Raw genomic sequence first — 21,540 nt, forward strand, 5'->3', positions numbered from 1 at the left:
TTTTGAAACAGTTGTATGAAGGAGTTGCCACTCACTGAAGTGGTTTATGAATACAATGTGACTTCACCAGTGTTACCCTTTCAACCATCTCCCAACCTCCCCCTCCCCTTGCTTATGTGAATTTTAGGTTATGTACTGATTTTTTGTTTTTGCAGTTCAACAAAGCTGTTCATGTGCACAAGGCGTCTTGATCTATGTCACCACTTCATCTTCACCTCTCTTGGACTTATTCCTTCCCTTATATTCTCAAATCTGTGTATACAATTAATTTTTGCCTGCATTCTCCTCCTATCCCCTTCATTCTTCTACCCCTCTCCTGTTGGGCCCACCTTCCCTTTTTGCAAGTACCCATTTCCTGGTAATTACTTTGTTGGGCTTTGACTTGGTCTTTTTAAAAAAACATACTATTCTTGCTCTCCATAGAGTTCATTATGCCCCAGTTAATTCATTTGTAACCCCTTGTTTATCACCCAGTATGTTTACTAATGTAAAAGAGGGGAATTGTGCAACCTATTTCTCTGGGTTTGGCTTGCTTTACTTAATACATTTTCCCCAGGTCTTTGCATTTCCTTATAAATGGCAGGATACCATTCTTCCTGGTGGGTGAGTGGGATTACATTGTGTTTTGATATTGTGGGGATTGTTTTAGCCCATGTTCATGGATACTTTCCTTCCTTAAACCTTTTCACTGTTCCTTCCCACTTCTACTTCTCTACTTCTACTTGCAGCAAAATAGAGCAAAGCCTGATCAGACAGACCACAAGGCAACTTTGTACTCCAATTATTTTTCTCAGTGCTGGTGTTTGAATTCAAGGCTTCCTGCTTACTAAGAAAATGGTCTGCCATTTGAGATATCCCTAGCCCTTCTGCTTTTTGATGTTTGTTAAGATAGGGTCTTAGGGTTTTACCTGGTGTTGCTCTTGAGCCTCTTACCTTCATCTCCTGAGTAGCTGGGGTTATGGGTGAGAGCCTCTTTATTTTCTTGACCATGTTTTTTTTTTAACCTGTTGTTTGGATAGTTAGGATAACAGGTTCATATACTGACCACAAACTGTGATCCTAACAGTCTCAGCCTCCTAAGTAGCTAGGATTACAGGTGTGAGCCACTGACATCCAGATTATATTCGCCAGATAGAAGGTGCATTACTTAACAATCATTGCTACCCTGCCTCATGTTTTTGTTCCCATTTCTCTCCCCCACCCCCTCCCCTCCAGATTTTTTTCTTTAAAAAATATCTTATAAGTATTTGTACAAAGGAGTTGCCACTTAACAAAAGTTTATGAGTACAATGTGTCGTGATCATTGTTATCCCTTATTTTAAGACTAATGTAACAATTTAGATGTAAAAAATTGATTATGGGATTATATTTTGACCACATAGTTTGAACACTGTTCACATGAACAATATTTTTCTGGTAGACCAGATGGCAGGATTTGTAGCAGGACTTTTTTTTTTTTTCCAGTCCTGGGGCTTGAACTCAGGGCCTGAGCACTGTCCTTGGGCCTTTCCTCAAACATAGTGCTCTACCACTTGTGCCACAGCACCACTTCTGGCTTTTTTATGTGTGTGGTACCAATGAATCAAACCCAGGCATGCTAGCCAAGCACTCTATCACTAGGCCAAACTCCCAGCCCAAGGACTCTTTATTAAAATAACAAAATAAAACACTCGTATAAGACACCCATGAGTACATAGAGTGAGCAAGCTGAGTTTTACTTGGTTTTTGCCCTAGTAGGAGTTGTGGGGAGAGGCAGTGAGATGGTGAGGCCCCAGAGGACACATCTGGGTCCAGACAGGGATTGGTTGGGAAGGGCTTGTCTGCATACCTCCTGGTCTTTTTCCAGGGAAAGGGGGTGCTCTCTGGCTGAGGCAAGCCAACCTCATCAGCTTCTGGGGAATATAGATGTATAAAAGATGGCTCCTACTGGGCATTGGGGTCATTCCTAGTGGTATGTGCCCGCATCCTAGCTTTGGAGTTCCAGCCTTGCTCGGTCAGATTTGTGACTTTCATCTCAGTGGAAGAAGATGAATATGGTGGCATACATCTATCATCCCAGCTACAGTGGAACAGATTTCAGTCCAGAGATAATCAATGCAAATAAATGAATGCAAAAAAGGACTGGAGTCATGGCTCAGTGTCAGAAGGCCTGCATGGCAAGTTGAAACCCCAGTAGCACCAAAACAAAAGAAAAACTGTGCTGTTCCAGGTTTTAGAGCAGCATATTTGCATAGCATAACTAACTCTTCTTTTGTTACCTGCTGCTCCTGTTACTTCTGTAATAGCTGTTGTTTGGCACAGAGGCTCCAAGTAGAGACTTAGGAGGGGGAGGCTGTATCAGGCCACGGCTGAGCAGCCTTTCTTGCTGTCCTGAAGTGGCTTCTGCCACCTTCTAGGTCGACCTCATGCTTCCTTCCTCCCATCACCCTGTTGTTCGATTCGGATGACACTTTCCACTAGCCTTAGTACTTTTCCCCTAGCCTGCCTTCATTCTGTTTGGAAACCCAGAACATACTGTAGTTATTTTCATGGTGTAAACTGTGTATAGGTTATTTAAATACTGCTGATTTAATAATTTGAGTTTTCAACTTTGCCACAATTCAGAAACAATGTATATACATTCGAATTCATTTGTAACCCCTCGCTTACCACCTATATGATTACCAATAGATTTATAGACACATTCTAGCTATCACAAATGAGGGGAACCTATTTTGAATGTTGAGTTTTGGCCCTTTTCTGGGTTAACAAGGTGTGGTGTGTCCCTCTGTTTAGTGCTGGACAGTAGCCATGGTCTGTAGTTCCCAGCTGGCACCATAGTCACCAGAAAAACAACCTCTATACAGTGGCCAGAGTTTGGATCAGGTATTCACTACAGAAGATATTCAGCGCTTTATGGTAAGATAGGCTTTTATCTAGCAGTAGGCTAAAGCATGTTTTGAGCATGTTTATAGCAGACTGGGCTGAGCTCAATGCTCTGTGGTTAGTTTATGAACTGTATTTAGACTTAGTCCATCTTTCAACTTAAGATAGATTTACTATATGGAGAGCACCTGTGATTAGTATTATAATAACTGTCCATAAAGGAATATGAAACTGGACAGTGTATTTCCAGTTTCTGTAGACCTTCACAAATATCAAGACAGTATCCACATCCAGTTAAACAGGATGCATTCTTATTAGTTAATAGTCATGAGCCACATGGCTTCTGTAGTGACAGATCATGATGGAGCACAGCAGGTCCTCTCACCTGGTGAGGGAGCACCTCTCATCACAGCTCTGTGGTGTGAGAACACCTACTGTGTGCACTCTGCCACATGGCCATGCACGGGTAGAGTTACAAACTGCAAATGGCATTAGACAGTGGTGGCAGCAGCCGTGCCTGGTTTATGTGTTCACTATGGCTATTTTTACTTTAGAATGTACTTTTCCTCAGAAGGACAAAATTCTATCTTGATAGAGACACCACGTCTCTAATCCCAGCACTTGGGAGACTGAGCAGAATTGTGAGTTTATGACAGCCTGGGCTATCCCACATAAAACCTTGTCTCAGAAAATTCTAGGGCTGGAGTGTGGCTCAGGGGCAGAGAGCTTTTCAGTGTGTGAAAGGTGAATAGTTGCTATGTGATGTGGTGGCAGTGTCTCTCGTCGTTGTGTTTGGTTCCCTCTGGACTACACTGTTTTACCCCTACATTATTTCGCAGAGCCCTGGTGTGGGCCTGTTACCCCACTATAATGGGACGGTCTCCTTCTGTCCATTGGTGCATTGTTTAGATGCACCTGATCACATCAAAAGTGAGTATTTTAAAATGACTCCTTGTGATTTTGAATAAGAGTTTGGTAGAATTTCGAGTTCACTGCAGTGAAGTTACCCAAAGTAAGTGGGAAAGGAAATCCATTTCTAGCTCTCTTTTTTTTTTTTTTTAACTTTTTTTTTTTGCCAGTCCTGGGCTTGGGCTCAGGGCCTGAGCACTGTCCTTGGACTTTCTCAAGGCTAGAGGTCTACCACTTGAGCCTCAGCACCACTTCTGGCTTTTTTCTATGTATATGGTACAGAGGAATGGAACCCGGGTCTTTGTGCATGCTAGGCAGGCACTTGACCACTAGGCCACACTCCTGGCCCCTCTAGCTCATGTTTTATTTCTGATCTCCTTTGTAAGTACCATTGGAATTCATTCCCTATGATCTTCTTTGAAGTGAGGACTACCCTTTGGAGAATTCTTTGCCACACAGACTCGGCAGGCAGGTGGCGGTGGCCCCGGGGTCTGTGGCTGTGACCTGGATCCAGTACTCAGGTAGGTCTGCTCCACGGTGCCTCTCCTTTTCATGTCGCCTTGCTGTGGCCACTGTCGTTGCTGTTTGAGGTGTTTCCACGGCCTGGTGCCTTGAGACCTTGTACTGAAACCCTCGGCACTTGGAGCCTTGAGTGAGCTGGACTTGATGGCAGCCAGGCTTGGGGGGTGGAGCCCCTCACCCTGTTGCTGGCCTCACAGCAAGGCGCACCCACATGTCTGCTGGCCACCCCTCCACACACAGGAACTTGGCCGGAGGTTCACAGACTCATCCCCTTCCCTCTGGAGCCACAGCAGTCTGGTCACGGGAAGGCAGGCCTCAGTGGTGGCCTATGAGCTCTCCCTGGTCCGGGCTATGTCCCTTGTCCCTGACTGTCTGTGGTCCCTGGTGGCTGTTGTTTCCAGTGCATATGCTGGGCTTCTTTGGTGGAACTTCAGTGTTTATTCTTCATGTTGGAAGGAGTAAGGGGCAGTGTGGGAGTACCTGCAGTTTCATGTGAGCAGCCCAGACCTGGACCCTGTTGTTGAGGGGAAATTTGCTGCCAGGTGCACCATGCCTCTGTCTACAGTGCAGGCCCAGAGGCCTACTTGCAATGTCCTCTTGAGCCACACCGACAGTGCATATCTTTTGCCAAGTCCAAAGTGGCAGCCCCAAAGGGCATCATGATTTACAGTGCTACTAAAGTTCCCTCCATTTTTCATGTAATTTTAGCCAAAGAACTTAAAAGTTGCTGTTGAGAATTAGCTAGATTAGGACATTGGTTGGGTGGGTGTATCTCCTCAAGGGTCATCAGGCATGGATGAAGCCTGCTCTGGGTTGGTGAAGTGTTTCAACACAGTGCAGAGCTGAATATCTCTTAGCTGGCCTGTGGATATGATCCAAGGCCTGAGATAGTGTTTGGGGTGTCTTGCCTAGAAGGGGTCCTGGATTCCCAGACCCACAGCTGAGTGGGCCACTTCACTCGAGTCTTTCTCTTCTCTTCTGTGAGGGAGATGGTACAGGGTCCTTGTGAGGGCCTGGTGCCTGAGGATTTCATAGGAAGTATTTTATTTTTTCATACAGGAGATGGACAGCGGTTAGCCTGTGCCTTGGCTAACCATCTTTCCCTGGTCTTTGATGCTAGCCTTACAGGAACCCCAGCTGCTCTATCAGGTAAAACATGTTTTCTCATATATATATATATATATATATATATATACACACACACATACACATATAATTTATTTATTTATTTTTGCCAGTCCTTGAATTCAGGGCCTGAGCACTGTTCTTTGGCTTTCTCAAGGCTAGAGCTCCACCACTTGAACCACAGCACCACTTCTGGCTTTTTTTCTATGTAAGTGGTACCAAGGAATTGAACCCTGGTCTTTGTGCATGCTAGGCAAGCACTGTACCACCAGGCCAAACTCCCAGCCCAGCACATGTCTTATCTTAAGGGTGGCTTTGTTGGTCATTGTGTCAGCTGATGATTGTTCTCTAGTCACCTTGTAGACTTGGGGTTTGTCTGAGGCTTGGCTGGGAGAGTGGAATGATGAAAGAATAAACCAGATTTCACCAGGCCCAGGCCCACACAGAGCACCCATGCCCACAGAATGCATGGTCTTTGTGAGACAAAATTGCAACTGCTTTCTTGTCCACAGCCACAGTGGTGGTGGTTCTTGGTCATGAAGGAAGCCAGATCTTAAAAGACTTGGGATAGGTTTAATTAGCTTAAGCAAAAGATATAATTGAAATTTATTTTGAAATATAGTAGAGTTGGTAGCAGGTATGTTTATAAGTGCAACAAGGAGGCAGAGTTGAGATGTAATCAACAGTGTTCAATGGCTACATCTAGCTTATAAGTCTGACACTCGGTTCTACACTCAAAAACATTACAGAGCCTCATTAGGCTCCAGACAGTACTTGTGCTTGTAGCTGTTTTAGTGAACACAGACATGAAGGTCATTTTGTAAGTTATCTGCTTTATAGGTTCTGCCCGCCCAGCATGCATGCTGGGAGGTGTGATGTGGGGACTGGGGTTAGACCATGAAGGCCTGGGGCCTGGCAGGGGGCCGCACAGCCGCCCACAGGTTTCTCAGGCTCCCTGCAATGGCCAGTGGCCCCTGCTAGGTAGAGCCCGATTCCTGCATCCCCTGGGGTCAGAGGAGCTGTGGTCTCTCGTCTGAGTTGGTGCATGGCCGAGTGCCTTCCCCTCATCACCTGGAGCCACCCCCTCCTTTCTCATCTCCCCTGGTCTCTGGTGTACTGTGTACTAGTGAATTAGTGTTCCAGCAATGTTGTTGCACAGTGACTGTGGGTGCTCTGTCTTCCTGTCTCCACACCGGGGAGCCGCCATGCAGCCTCTGGAGCTGCAGCCATGGCCCCCATGATCCAGAGGTTGGGTAGCGGTGTTATGTATGCAGCCCAACCCCACTGCCAGGACCGCCTTTCAGACTGTGAAACGGCAGGAATACCTCTGTGCAGGGGACACTGACCCCTCGGCTCCTGCTTCCCCATCTCCCGTCCTGCTTGAGTCTGCACTTTCCCTTCTCGGAGAGCAGATTGACAAGGGAGCCCTGGTTGTGGTTGACACTCTCTGTCTTGTAAGGAGGGCCTCAGCCTGAGCAAATGAAAGCTAGCGAATGTGGCTCTGAAATGCCACTGCCAGGAAGTGTTGAGCTCTGGCAAGTTACACCTTTGGAACATGCTCGACACCATAATGGAATAAAAAAGAGAGGAGAATGGGGAAGACTAGCTCCAGCACATGTGGGTGTCTGGCTTGGCAGGGGTCGGAGAGGGGGGCACCGGAGTCCTGGGCTCCAGTGGTCTTGAAAGTTGCCCTCAGTGGTTTGCTTGTGATGTGTCGCGAGACCCCGGATGTCACCCCAGCGCCATGTTCAGCAGTCCACAGGGGAGCTGGGGTTCTTGTGGGGCTGGCCGGGGCTGGCCCTGAGCCAGGATGGGGTCAGTTCGACCCCAGGCCCTGGTGGAGGGGCCTCCCAATGCTGCCTTGCCAGTACATAGACCTGCTGGATGGGTAGTGGTGCCTCGGCCGTGCGTGGGTGACCGGAACCCTGCTTGGGACGCAAGTGGTTCATGCTGCAGTAACCTCCCTACCACCTCCGCCTGTGCTTGGGTAGTCCGGGCGCCCATCTTTGGTGCTGGAGGGAAGTAAGCAGCACAGGAAAGGTGTTTGGAAATAGATGTTGGAGTGGGACGGCAGGTGTGGGGCCAGGATTGCTCCCTGGAGTGGAGGCACCACAGCAGATGTGGTTCCTAACCTGCAGCCGCCATCGCTGCTTCCCAGCAAGCCTGGCTTGACTGGTAGGCAGAGGGAGGACTGTCTTGAGTATTCTGTTAAGCAACAGTAATGAGTATTCTGATGAGTGTAATATTTATTCATTTATGTCGGTGGTGAGACTTGAACTCAGGGCCCGGGCACTCCCCTGAACCGCCTTACCCCTTGAGCCACAGTGCCACTTCCAGGTTTCTGGTGGTTAATTGGAGATAGGAGTCTCACTGGGCTGGCTTTGAACTGAGGTCTTCAGATCTCAGCCTCCTGAGTAGCTAGGACTACAGGTGTGAGCCACCGTGCCTGGCTATTGAGTGTATCTTAATACTTGTGCCAAAGCTACCAGAACTTTACAGCAGAGGGCAGCAAAGCTATTCCATACCCTTTTCTGCTCAGCAAATTTTAGCTCTGTGTTTGATTGAATAGGCTTTTCCATTTTTATCTTACATTCTGACCAATAAAACTTGTGGGGATACCAATTCAGTGCCAGCCGTGTACGTCCAAGAGTGTAGTCTGTGTCTGGAGCCCATCTGAAGTGAAGGCCTGGCTCCAGGCTGCGCGTTTTCAGTACAGGTGAACGAGGTAGGAAGGAGGATGTCACGGTCACACTGCTTGCCACTGCGCTCCCTCACGCTCCACTCCTGTCCGTCTGGCCCTTCAGGCCCGGCCCCCAGACTTCTCTAAACAGTCTGGCCCTTCTCCACTCCTAAGGCTGTCGGACTCGCCCGAGTCCTCTGCCTACGCCCGCTCTGAGAAGCTCTGGGGAGTCAGGCCCACTTAGGGACCCAGAGGCAGAGTGTCCCTAACCAGCCAGACATGGGTGCCTTGAGAGTGAGGCTGGGCCACAAGGCTTTGGTGGCGCCTGGATACTCTGACTGCCACATCACAGCCAGCCTGGTGTGCTGCAGTGGGTGTCAGCAGCCGGGTTCTGGAGGTGCATGCCTCTGCGGAACTGGAGTCCACACAGCCCCGGACATTTCAGCACAGCCCTCTAGACGGCGCCCTGCAGGTGGTCAGGCTCTGCTCGAGCACAGTGAGCCACTTTGATATTTTCTCCGTTACTAAGATAAATGACAGTTATCACAAAGTCCGTGCCATGTCTGTCCTCTTTGTTACATCATAGCATTATTGTTTTTTCCAGTCCTGGGGCTTGAACTCAAGGGTCTGGGCACTGTCCTTGTGCTTTCTCAAGGCTAGCGCTCTACCACTTGTGCCATAGCACCACTTCTGGCTTTTGCTGTGTATGTGGTACTGAGGAATCAAACCCAGGGCTTTGTGCTTGCCAGGCAAGCACTCTACCAGTAGGCCACGCTTCTGGCCCATCACAGTATTTTTAAATACTCACCAGTGTTGGGGGTGTGTGTGGTCTTGAATGTCATCATTTAAAAATAGGAGGCTTAGAAAACTCTCCCTTAGGAACTGTGTTACTGAGCTTTTACATGAGATTACCTGAGATATCATCCGACTCTGGGAAAGACAGGTGTCAGATGACCCACAGTGAGGGCTTGTCTAGGGCTTGTCTCCCTTATGTAGACAGTATAGGTGACGCTGGCCTTAACCCGGCAGGGTCAGTTTGTCTGCCCTGGGTGAGTACCTCCAGGCCAAGCTCTGGGACCCTTCCTCTTGCCTCTGTCCTCAGGTCACGATGGAGCAGTGAGCAGTGTCTGCTGGAGCCAGGACAGGAGGTGGCTCCTCTCCACAGCCCAGGACAGGACCCTGAGGGTGTGGTCAGCCTGCAGGGCGGAACTCCTGCTGCTCTTGGTACAGGGGTGAAGTTGCCTTGGGGTGGGCCGCGAAGTCAGGTCAGCTGCCAGTGACCTTGAGTTATAGGCATGCTGTCCTGTGGGTAGCCTTCTCCTCAGGTCCCTTCCAGCCACCACCAGGAGATGAGGAAGGACCTAAGGGGGAGATGTCTTCAGAAATGCACTCCCAAGCCCACGTGCGTGCATGTGTAACGTGCAAGCATGACTGTGGACACCAGACCTGTGCTTCAAAGGGTGCTTTAGATCTCAATCTGTTTCATGTTATTTACTTCACAGTTTCAGCTTTCTTTTCTTTTTCAAGTTTGTAGGTGGCCATTAATCAACTGCCACGCAGTAACCATTGCCACATAGTTACCACATAGTAAACTGAACCGTGCAACTCCTCTCTGTTTTAGTGAGCAGAAACACCACCACCAATTCTTTTTTTTTTTTTTTTTTGCCAGTTCTGGGCTTGAGCTCAGGGCCTGAACCCTGTCCTTGGACTTTCTCAGGGCTAGAGCTCTACGATTTGAGCTTCAGCACCGCTTCTAGCTTTTTTCTATGCATGTGGTACTGAGGAATCAAACCTGGGTCTTTGTGCATGCTAGGTAAGCACTCTACCACTAGGCCAAACTCCTGGCCCCATACCACCACCACCACCAATTCTAAGGAAGGATTTCTACCTGGGGCAGGTGGGCAGGCGGGCGGGCGGGCGGGCAGGCAGGCGGGCAGGCAGGAACTCTGGTCAGCAGGCCTGCTGCAGAGCAGTAATGTCTGGTCTTCTTCCAGGGCAGAGACATGTTTCCCAAACCAGTCCCGTCTGCGCAGTTCTACTACTTGGACTCTTTTATGCTGTTAGCATCTGGCCCTGAGCTCCGGCTACTGAAGATTCACCTCGATGCTCGTAGAGACGAGATGAAAAGGCAGGTGGCTCACCCTCTGCTCTCCTTCTCCCTTCCTAGTGCAGAGCTCTGACCTAAGGTTTAGCAACATGTGCGCGCGCACACACACACACACACACACACACACACACACACACACACACACACACACACACACACACACACACACGTCCCCACCCTGTGGACAGAGGTGAGCGCCTTGCCGCAGGCTCCTTCATTGCTCCTTCCTCCCCAGCTGCCACACTGCGTGTTTGCCTCTGTGCCATAACCGCTACCTCCCCTCCCTTTGCTGTGCCCCCACTGGCTGATACCTCTTACCCATTGCTTCCTGCAAACTCTCCTTTGGAAATTATTTCTAGGGATTAAGACCATATAGATACTTATTAAACATACTCACTACTTAGGTTCATAGGACCGAGATATTCATGAAAATAGAGGTCTTTACCGACTGGTTGGTATTTGTTAAGTGATGTGAATGAAGCCTTTATTCGCATTTTTCATTTCTCAGAGGAGGTAGGATGTTTAGCTGCAGTGAGAAGCAGCACGACTGGTAGCCTTCACTTCTTCTTCCAGGTATAAACCAAAGAGCTGGTGCAGGGCTGTGTACTGCTGCTCCATGGCAGGGTCAGCCGATGTGAGCAGCTTGTCAGCGGTGAATGACTTTTACTCTTGTATCCTTTCTCCAGTCTTCCACTGGGTCACACATCTGGCCTTTTCCTCCAGCCACAGCCCTCGAAGCCCCAGGCACCGGGACTGTTCAGAGTTATGGATCATTCCTTCCCTGGAGCTCATGACAGCGATTGCACGTGGAACCATTTCAGTAGTGAAAAAGGAAAACCTAAGCGCTTGTGATGACACACAGTAGGAGGGGCTGACAGACATGTTTTGGCTACATTTCACTAAGCAATGCCTAGGAATTTAGCGATTGTCTTCGTTACTCACCGCACGTGCTGTGGGCATCCCTGGGTTACTCCATCTCTGTGGAGAACTTGCAGAAACCCTAGCAGTTGCAGTTAATAAAACCTTCCTAACGGTGTGTCTCACGACAGACTGCCCACTCACCTAGGCAAGTGGGATGTGGCCTGCTTGTCTGATCTCAGCCCAGGCTACCTGCACTTTACCTTGTGCGTGGTGTCATGGTTTGAATATCTCATGGGTCACTCCATATATCCTAAGAGCAGAGCTCCAGATTGGCTGCCTTAAAGTATCTATCACCATCTCTTGTCTTCCTCTCTGCCTGCCACACCATCACCTCCTGTCTTCTGCAGCCCACCCACTCTTGCTGTGCCTTGGGCATCCCCTTTTTGGGGAACATCAGAAAGTCTTTCCTGATGATTTATTTCTGAGTCTCAGAGGGTTCAGTGGCTGGAACTAGGTGACCCAGGAATGTGCCTGTGAGTTGAGCCCCTAACTGGACTGCTGCAGATCTGGTGCTGACAGCCGGCAGAGACAGGACTTTGGAAGTTTTCGACCTCAATGTGGGCTGCAGTGCTGGAGTCATAACAGAAGCCCATTCCCGGCCTGTCCATCAAATCTGTCAAAACAAAGTGAGTTTCTGCATTGTTTATCAGTGGTCAAATTTTGAGCTAAAAGTGTTTACCAATACCAAATACATTGTGATAAAATTTTATACTTGCTATGAAGTTCAATGTTAATTTTTATTGTCCTCTACCCTTAATGTTTTGCTGTATTAATTCACATTAGTACATGTAAAGCTTGTACGTTGATCTTTGATTATCTTGGGGACTGTTAAAGTGAAGAGCAGGCAGCGTGGGGGTGGGGCTGTTGTACATTCTGGGACGAGATCTTCCTCGGAATGTTTTTGTAGCTGTAACAGACTATGTAATATCCTTGCAGACAAGGTTGGGGGTGCAATATTGCTGAGAATAACTCAAGGATGGGTAAGATTCTGGGGAAGAGACTTCAAGAGAGGTCCCCAGGAAGGGTGGCCAGTGGCTGTGGGAGCAGCATGGAGTTCCCGCCATGGCCCCCGCTCCCTGGGTCCTGGCGGTGTGTGTGCACTCACAGTTGGGTAAAGCTGTGATCACAGGGCTCATGTCACACAGCCCCGTCTCACAGGGGTGCACTCTGTGTCCAGGAATACAGCCCACTGTGCCAACAGGCGTGATGTGAAGATGTCAGTGGGTCTGAGTAGAAGGCATGGAAGAGAGGCTCTCATGGCTATTGAGGCCTCAAAATGGTTGATTACCCAAAAGAACATCTAAGACTTGTGAAATGAAGGTACTTTTCTTTAAACCCTTTTATTAGTGTGTATTAATTGTGCAAAGGAGTCTCACTGATACTTCCACACATGCATAGAAGGTACTCCGTGCACACATGTAATGTACTCCACACACATGTAACGCACTTATGCCCCATACACAAGTGTAATACACTCTATCCACACATGATGTTTACTCTACACATGTAACGTACCCCATACACTCATGTAATATGCTTGGGTCAACTTTACCCCCTTCACCAGCTATGATTTTGTTTGTTTGCTCTAGACAGTTTGTTTGCTATCTACCTTAGACTGGCCTAGAAGTCTTAATCCTGCCTCCTCCTCCTTAGGGTTGGGCCTGGTTATTTGTAAAGCTTGTTACCTTAAGACTTAGAATACCTTTTGAATTCAGTGTGAGGACTCAAGGATATCATTGTGTTCAGTGAATGCTGACTAGTGAGACATTGTTGTCCACACTTCATTTCTAGACCCACTCGTAGTCTCTGTTTAACCGAGCAGCCGTGGTCTGTGACATCTTGGGAACAGCTCATGTCGTGAAGAGCAGGCTTGGGTATTGAACCACATCCTAGAGAGACAGATTCCAGTGAGGCATCTTTTCTACGGAGGGGAAGCTGGTGGTGGTGTTGAGCCCAGAGGAACACTGTTCAGGCTCTGTTCCCAGGAGGACAAAGCCCGATGGGATCAGTTTAGGTGGCTCAGATGAACCACACATCCACAGAGGTGGCAGTGGTGAGGTGGTGGGTGTGTCGACATTCATAGCCTTTTAGCGTTCAGACTGGCTTCTTGTCCCCAACACTTTCCTTACCTCTGCCCCTAGGGCATTTGTTAGCAGAATGTTTCCAATCACAATAGGAGACACTTTTCTGGTTGCATAACACCATGGAAACTATCAGCATGGACAATGTTGTTAAGGAAAAGATGATTCCTTTTCTACATCTTCCCTTATTTGTGCAGAATGTTACTGAATGAAAATAGAGTAAACCTATTTTTAAAAACACTTTGTAGTAGGTCACCAGATGAATGAAGGCATCCCTTTGAAAAATTTTGTAACTTCTTTATGGGGCTTTAAATAGCAGATTTCAAAAGCAAGGCACATGCCAGTGAGGTCTGTGCTCTGTATAATCTTTGTTTTATGTCTCCTGGGGAAAGTAGTGAGGAAGAGGAGTCAGGGTGGCTGCTTCTCAGTAAGGCATCCAATTTAGGTTAAGATTGATTTAGACTTCATGCTTCTGGGCTTGCAAATAGGGTCCACAAACAAGTTACTAACTTTTGAAATGATCCTTAATCTAATTCCACCTTATTTTTTAGGCATTATTTTCTTTCAATCCAAGTTAGTTGCTCTCTTGGTGCACAAAGTCAAGGCATGGCTCTGATTTGTTTAGTGACGCTGCCATGCTCAGATGTTCATCTCTAAGGTATGTGACCACAGTTTGTGGTCTTGGCCCTCTAGGCATCTGTGGCTGTGCTTGGAACCTGAGCTTGATTCAGCCTGTATTTGCTAATTGCTAATGGTTCAGGCGTAGAATATGGCACGAGCAGAGGTCAGTGGGGTATGTGCTCAGCAGTGAGACCTGGGGTCCGATGCTAGTACTGAGGATAGATGATGGAAGAAGAGAAAGAGGAGAGAAGGGAAGGAGAAAAGAAGTGAATCTAGGAAGAGGATTTTTTGTTTGTTCAGGATTTTTTTTGGACAGTCTTGAGGCTTGAACTCAAGGCCTGATCACTGTCCTTGAGCTTTCTCAAGGCTAGTGCTCTGCCCCTTGAGCCACAGCCCCACTTCCAGAGTTTTCTGTGTCTGTGGTACTGAGGCATGGTAGGCAGGCACTCCACCACTAGGCCACGCCTCGGCCCCTCGGAAGAGTTCTGTAAGTACTAGAGAGCACATGGATGTTGGAAGCTGGTACCATGCGGGGAACAGTAGACTCTAGTGTTCGTGGTGACATGGCTCCAAGAAGGCTGCCATCGCGGAAAACCCACGACTGCCCAGCGTCTTCAGCATTCATTACGGGACTGTGGATTTTGCTCATTTTCCCTACGTCCCCCAACTTCTGCTAGAGGCCTGCTGACTTCACAGTCTAAAAGTGTTTACTGTCACGGAGATTAAGCACATTGCATGCCGTTAGAGGTTGGGAGGAGCAGGCACCATAGCTTTGTGGGAGGCATATTTTCACAGGATCAAGGGCAGATCACACGAGGATTTAAGCACAACTGACTGTCACGTGAGGCTCACTTGAGTTTCCACATCGGCTGAGACGTATAGTGGTGCATGCATGGGAATTTAAGATTGTCGTTCTTGAAATTTCTTTTGATTTTTACTTACTTTTTGAAGGTGCTTGAGTAAAGCCATGTGAAATAAATTAATGAATAAAGTTGGATTGTTGTATTTTCAAATTTCAATAGGCAAATTTCAATATTGCAAGTGTCTATATATCTGTCTGGAAATTGCATATAGTCGCATATTTTATTTTTCTTGTCAGGTATCAGATAATACAGTTAAATGATAATAGTTAAATTCACCAAATACTTTATTTTATTTTTATTTTTTTGTCAGTCCTGGGGCTTGAACTCAGGGCCTGGGCACTGTCCTTGGACACATTTTCCTCAAGACTAGTGCTCTGCCATTGAGCCACAGCACCACTTCTGGCTTTTTCTATGTATATGTGGTACCGAGGAATCGAACCTGAGTCTTTGTGCATGTTAGGCCAGCACTCTACCACTAGGCCAAACTCCCGGCCAATTTTCCAGAGACTTTTGACAGGCCCTAAATGTTTGTCTAGATGGAAGCTGGGTTGATGAGAGGGAATTCAAACTTACTTCTTTTATTTTATTTACAAATGTAAATAGTTGCAGATGTTTAGGTTACAAATGCAAAATAGAATTTTGGAATCTTAAAAGCTTTTTACCCATAACCTAAAAAAGTAAAACCATAGCTTTATAGTGTGGTAAAGACAATTCTTTTAAACATTTCCCACCAACTTATATTTTCAAGAGGATCTACTTTGGGAAATGATGTGATGATGCTAGTTACTGTGTCATCTTGAGATTTTTCTTGATTCTGTGGCAGCTGTGTTGCCTGCACTGCTGGCCATCGGCCCGTGGCCACGCCACGTTGAGTGGTTGTCAGTCTTTGTGGCGTGCTTGGAGGGAGGTGTTACATCAGGAAAAATAGTTCTGAGGATTTTATGGGGAAGAAATGGTTTTATTTCCTGAAAATAAACATCTGATGGGTGTGCGATGGAATGTCAGGGAATAGGATAAGGTCACTGAGGCTTCCCCACCACCATTAATGGCCTGTTTCCTAAGACTTTTTTTACATTTTTGTGCATTTACACAGTGCATATCAGAGCGGTCAGAGGACCACAGCACTGGGGCGCTGCTCCCCACAAACTGCGGTCCTGTGAGGCATACCTCAGATCATTCATACTTGACCCAAATGTCAGAGTTCTGGTAAAGTACTTGAGCTCAGCAGCTGGTATGGCCACAGCTGTCCTGGCCAGCAGAGCTGTTCAGCAGAGCACTTGCACACCACTGTTAGTGAGACTCCCAAGGTCACCTCTCTTGTCTGAACTGTTAAGCAAACAGGATTTGCTTGATTTACTTGACACCACATTGGCCAGAGCGATGGCGATATTTCCTACATGTTCCTACATGTGACCATGAGATAGCTCATTGTTGCACTTGGAAACACAAGTCTTAGGATTCATTGACATTTTGAAAGTAGATAATGTGTGTGTTTAAATCTTGATAACTTTAGCTTTTCTCTCTCAGGTGTAAATATATAGAAGAGGATTAAAAACATGAAGAGGATTAAAGTTTTTTAATGAAAAAAAAAAGTTTTGGCAGTGCTGGGGTTTGAACTAGACCTTGCACTTCCTAGACAACCATGCTACTGTTTTGAGTCACACCTCAAGCTCTTTTCTTCCATGTTTTGAGTGGAGTCTTACATTTTTGCCCACGCCCGCTAGGACTTTAATACTCCTATTCATATTTCCTGTATCTCTGGGGAAACAGCCTGCGCCCCACACCTAGCTTTTTATTGGGTGAGATGGATGCTTTCAAGCCTTATGTATTTTTTGCTTGAGCTGGGCGTGGGCCTTCCTCATCTTAGCTAGGATTGCAGGTTTGCCCAGCCTAATGAAACGGTTTTGTTACACGGAAGAGTTTAGATTTCAGGAGTAGTCACATTGACGTTTTGCTTTATTAGTTTTAGATCTTTCTGCATTTTTGTGAAAAGAAAATGATTATTGATACAGATAAAACTACTTTTTCTCCCTCTTGCTCCTTCTTTGATAATCACTACTGAATTTGGGGTGAGTCTTCCAAGTCCACCGACACGTAGTGTGGCACTCTTGTAGGTGTGCTGCTTGCTAATCATTCCACCATTTGTTTTTCTCTCTTACATTTTGGTACTAGTCCCACAATGCATTTTAAGGTTATACATTTCCTCTGCGTGCTGCTTGAGTATCACTGTTCCAGGATGGCCACATACTATTTTTTATTATCATCTGGTACTAAATGTTTTCTAATCATCATTATGGTGTTTCTTCAACCCGGGCATTATTTAATTTTAAAGTTAGAAGTTAAATGACCATATTCTACTTAATTTTTGGCTTCACTGGCTTGTTTTAAAACAGATACTGTGTCTGTGTTCTTGTGTCTATTGGCTCAACCTTTTCAGCTGTTTTTAAATTGTTCAAGTGCTCTTGTTTTTTGTTCTGATATATCTGATGTTTTAGTTAGTGAGAGAGAGGCGTATTAAAATTTTACTCGCAGCATGCTTGCAGTCTGTCATATCTCCTTACCACTGTATTCATTTTTGCTGTGTGCATTATTAGGCACCATGATTCCATGTTTCCTTTTATTACTTAAAACCTACTTCTAGTTAGGTTTTCTTTGCTTTATGCCTTCCCCCACTCCCAAATTTTCTAGTGCCGTGTAATCTTGCCTCATTGTGTTTAGAACATGATGTTTTCCTTCATCTCTCACTTTTCCACCTTTAAAATAGGTATTTGTATGTATTATTCTGTGAACTTTGATATGAGTGCATTTTCGTTCTCTTACAATTACTATCACTCATACATTTGATCTTACTTTGTGCTTTCTACGTTTTATATTTCCTTTTTTCAAAAAACAAACTCTTTAGGAATTTTCTTTGCTTTCTAAAGATTTCTTCTTTACTGCCTATTGAAATGGGCAAAAGATGTTCACTGTGCCTTTCCACTTGAGTGGCTTGGCTAGCAGGCACGATTTCTGTGCTCTTTAGTCTTTCTCTTCAGCCCCTGTCTGTCTGGGAGCTGTGGAGGGTGGAGGCCCTGCTCTGAGACCCTCTGGAGCCTGATCCGGGTGGGTGCTGCTGGTGTGTCCTCATCTCTTAGTGCAGCTTTCTGTTAAGTCACAGGCCATTCTAACTGGGGACCCGCTGCTGGAGTGTGGCGAAGTGGGGTCCACGGGGGCCAGGTGGCCTTTCCTAGAGACGGGCATCGAATGGTTCCTAGGTGTGTTTAAAGGAGGAATTGCTGATGTGGGTTTTGGAGTGCTGTGTGGCAAGAGCAGTGTCCGTGTGTGCCATCTGGTTGTCACTTCTGAGCTTACGTAAGCCTTTGTTCCCTTTATAAACAGTCACTTTTAGCTGTACTGAAGTATAAATGCCTAAGAGTAGCCTTTGTTAATTTTGTCTTAATACTTTAACTTCTTTTCCTTGTTTTTGTTAGTGTATATTAATCATACAAAAAGATTTTGATGTGATATTTTCATATGTGTAAAAATGAGCTTTGGGATAAAAACAATATCTTCTATTACTTTCTTATTTAGAGGACGTTACAGTTCTCATCACCTTATTTTCATATATATCTGTGAAGTACGTCTAGTTGATTCGCCCCCGGTCTCCTGTCCTTCACCTCCCACCGTCCCTTCCGGCGGTTTTACCACATCACTCACGTTTTCACTCCCGGAGACAGAGCACGATACAGAAGTTTCTAAGTATAGATATGTGTCACGGTTTGGGAAACAGGGTCTCCCCTTGTAGCCTTTGTAGGCTTGGCTGGCTTCAACCTCTCCAGCCTCACCTTGGACTACCACACCTGTGGAGAGAACCTTGACAGGGAAGACAGGTGTATCATTATGAGCCACATGATGTAAGTGACATTCTGGACAAAACAGCAGTGTCCTGGGCTCACGTCCACGCAGCAGTGTTGTGGTTGACCCTGTTCTTTCAGATGGGCCTTCACCTCAAGTAGCTTGCAAGGTCCTCCACAGAGACTGCCCAGTGGGTCCTGGGGTTTCATCACCAGCAGATAAGGGACTGACTTGGCCTTAGAATGTTTAGCAAGGGCGTATTTCATGTAGTATACCAAGTATGGCTGATCACTCAACAATGTGTGTGGTCATCGCAGTTTTCTAATCCTCTACCTCCCAGGGCATGACCTACAGAGGAAGCACAACTCAGTAAGTGAGTTGTTACTAGATAGTCTGTTGAGTTGTGTTACTAGAGGTTGTATGGCTGAGGCGTTTTCTCAGATAGAGATGGGTACAGCTTCTCTACATGATGTGCTTGTGGCCAAGACACACTTGCAGCCGAGTTCAGGTGTGCCGGGATCGGCTCCTGGGGGTGTCCCTGGAAGGCACTGTTTGGGTTAATCTCCCATGTGGATGTGGCTATTGTTAGGAGTAGTTAGCTAGCCTTTTCCTCACAATTACAGGGGTCGTCATTTACCACGCAGCAGTCACAGGCATACAATCTTTTCCTGACCACAGCCGTGGGTGACGGGATCAGACTGTGGGACTTGCGGACCTTGAGGTGAGCAGGCTGCACACAGCACCGGGGGACCCCGCCCCACTTCCCTCACACGACGGGGTTGTGTCTGAGTCTGTACTATCCACGGGTGATGGACTTGGGCCCGTGGTGGTGCTGGCCTGCTGGCATGAGGTGATGAGGCTGCTGTGCCCAGAGGATCAGTCACCCACCGTCCACTTCAGAGGCCCCACAGCCCGTCACCTGAAGGTGGCTTCCTGCCCTGACGTCACACGGCCCTGCAGCAGCACCAGGCCTAGAGCCCCTGGGAGCAGGACCGACAATGCTTTCCACCTTTACACCACTGCTCCTCCTGCCTCACAGGCAGAGGGGTACAGAGGGGTGGCAGTTACGAACATAGGTAATGAGTACATTTCTTATCAAGCATGGTTACTCCCTCGTTTTTCTTCTACTTTCCCTCCCTCCCAATCCTTCCCACCAAGTTGTAAAGTTCATTTCCAACATAGTGTTTTGTGAGTATGCCTGTTGCATTGATTCATCTTTTGTTCTTTTTTTATTTTTTTGTGGGTCATGGGGCTTGAACTCAGCCTGGGCGCTGTCCCTGAGCTCTTCAGCTCAGGGCTACCACCCTACCCTTGAGCCAAGCCCCACTTCCCATTTTCTAGATGTTAATTGGAGATAAGAGTCTCAGGTCCTTTTGTGTCCGGGCTGGCTTTGAACCCTGATCCTCAGATCTCAGCCTCCTGAATAGCTAAGATTATAGGCATGAGCCACGGTGCTCTGCTGAAGGCTCTCGTTACCCTCAAGAGGAACTGGAGATTCTTCAAGTAAAATTGGGTGAGATGCACAACTTTTCCAAAATAAAGTGCAGTGTAGTTATTAAAATGGGTCTGTGTTGCACTTTGTGATTGTGGTCCTTATCCTCCTTGATTAGAACAGTTGTAAGAGCTCCCTTTCTATCTGCGCTGCCTTAGCAGTTCTCACCACGTTTTCAGGATGCAGCTCAGGGGTAGAGCACATGCTAGCACAGGTCAGATACTCCTTTGATCCACACTATCAATAAGAAGTTTGTCGCTGTTAGCTGGCTCATACTTTATTTCTGACCTCATCTTGTGTTACGTTGTAAGCCAGCTTCTACCCCAGTGCTTTGCTGTCCCTGCAGGTGTGAGCGCTGTTTTGAAGGACATCCACACGGTGGCTACCCGTGCCGCCTGGCTTTTAGTCCCTGTGGACGGTTTGTGGCCTGTGGTGCAGAAGACAGACACGTGCGTGAACTTTCTAGTTCTTACGTTTGGGGATTCCAGATGAGTTCCTGTATAGACTCTGGGGCCTTTAAGAATCTACCTCACTGAAGAATCTGCTTCACTGTTAATTTGTGTTGCTTTGTGTAAATTAAAGTTATTTTAAAAATGGTAACAGAGGGGCCGGGAGTTTGGCCTAGTGGTAGAGTGCTTGCCTAGCATGCATGAAGACCCCGGTTCGATTCCTTGGTACCACATACCTAGAAAAAAGCTGGATGTGGTGCTGTGGCTCTAGTCTTGAGGAAAGCCCAAGGGCAGTGCTCAGGCCCTGAGTTCAAGCCCCAGTTTGGCAAAAAAAAAGAAAAAGAAAAGAAAAATAAAAAGCTGTGGCAGATGAACATGCCAGGCGGGGCTACGGTTAGTGACATATTATGCACGGACCGTTCATTTATTCACTTTCCGACCCAGTTAGTAATCTCCTCACAAACACCAGTGCATACTGTGTGACATTTGTGTTCCCTCCCATGCTGTGTTTGAGTTACAAGGTCATAGCGCAAATAGACCAAAGGCCAGATGACACAGTGCCAGGGTCCAGTCGGCCCTCCGGGAACCAGTGTCTCTTGGGATGAGATAGTCACGCCAGCACCTCCCCACGCTGGCCTTCAAGAAGATCAGGTCTCTGGGTGTTTTTCAGTGTTCAGATCGGGCCTGGAGACTGTATTCTGGTGATCAGATGGCTTCCCCAGCCCAGGAACCGCCTCTGGCTCTCCTCACTGCTGGTGGCACTGGACCACCAGAGCACCCGGGGAGAGCGTGTGGCATGGGTGGTCGTGTGCAGGTCACACCAGGGTGGGTCCTGAGATGAAGTGGAGGGAGCTCTTATGTGCACACACTTGTGGGGTGTGGCCTGACTCCATTATGAAACCTTTCAACGGTGAGCTCTTGAGTTGCTCAGCTCCAGGCCGACTCGTGGAAGCGAAGTGCCACACACGCAGCTCTGAGTTCCAGGCAAGGACTAGGAGGGCTGCTCCTCATCTTCTCATTCTGTTGGGGAGGGTTGGGTACAAGCCCACTCCTTCCTGTGCTGGTCAGATG

General features: G+C 47.2%; 1 protein-coding gene across 1 annotated transcript in view; it reads left to right on the forward strand.

Annotated features, from left to right (window-relative positions):
* The window catches only part of Wdr27 (WD repeat domain 27), a 106,516-nt gene that overhangs the window by 28,186 nt on the left and 56,790 nt on the right, over positions 1-21,540 (forward strand). Inside the window, exons 16-23 of the mRNA XM_090337806.1 lie at positions 4,198-4,295; positions 5,356-5,445; positions 9,204-9,325; positions 10,096-10,229; positions 10,782-10,879; positions 11,634-11,755; positions 19,152-19,249; positions 20,367-20,469. Of these exons, the coding sequence (XP_090193932.1) occupies positions 4,198-4,295; positions 5,356-5,445; positions 9,204-9,325; positions 10,096-10,229; positions 10,782-10,879; positions 11,634-11,755; positions 19,152-19,249; positions 20,367-20,469 (865 nt within the window). The remainder of the gene's footprint in view (positions 1-4,197; positions 4,296-5,355; positions 5,446-9,203; positions 9,326-10,095; positions 10,230-10,781; positions 10,880-11,633; positions 11,756-19,151; positions 19,250-20,366; positions 20,470-21,540) is intronic.

The sequence above is a fragment of the Megascapheus bottae genome, chromosome 8, assembly GCF_031878675.1.
Source record: "Megascapheus bottae isolate mThoBot1 chromosome 8, mThoBot2.hap1, whole genome shotgun sequence".
Taxonomy (NCBI): Eukaryota; Metazoa; Chordata; class Mammalia; order Rodentia; family Geomyidae; genus Megascapheus; species Megascapheus bottae.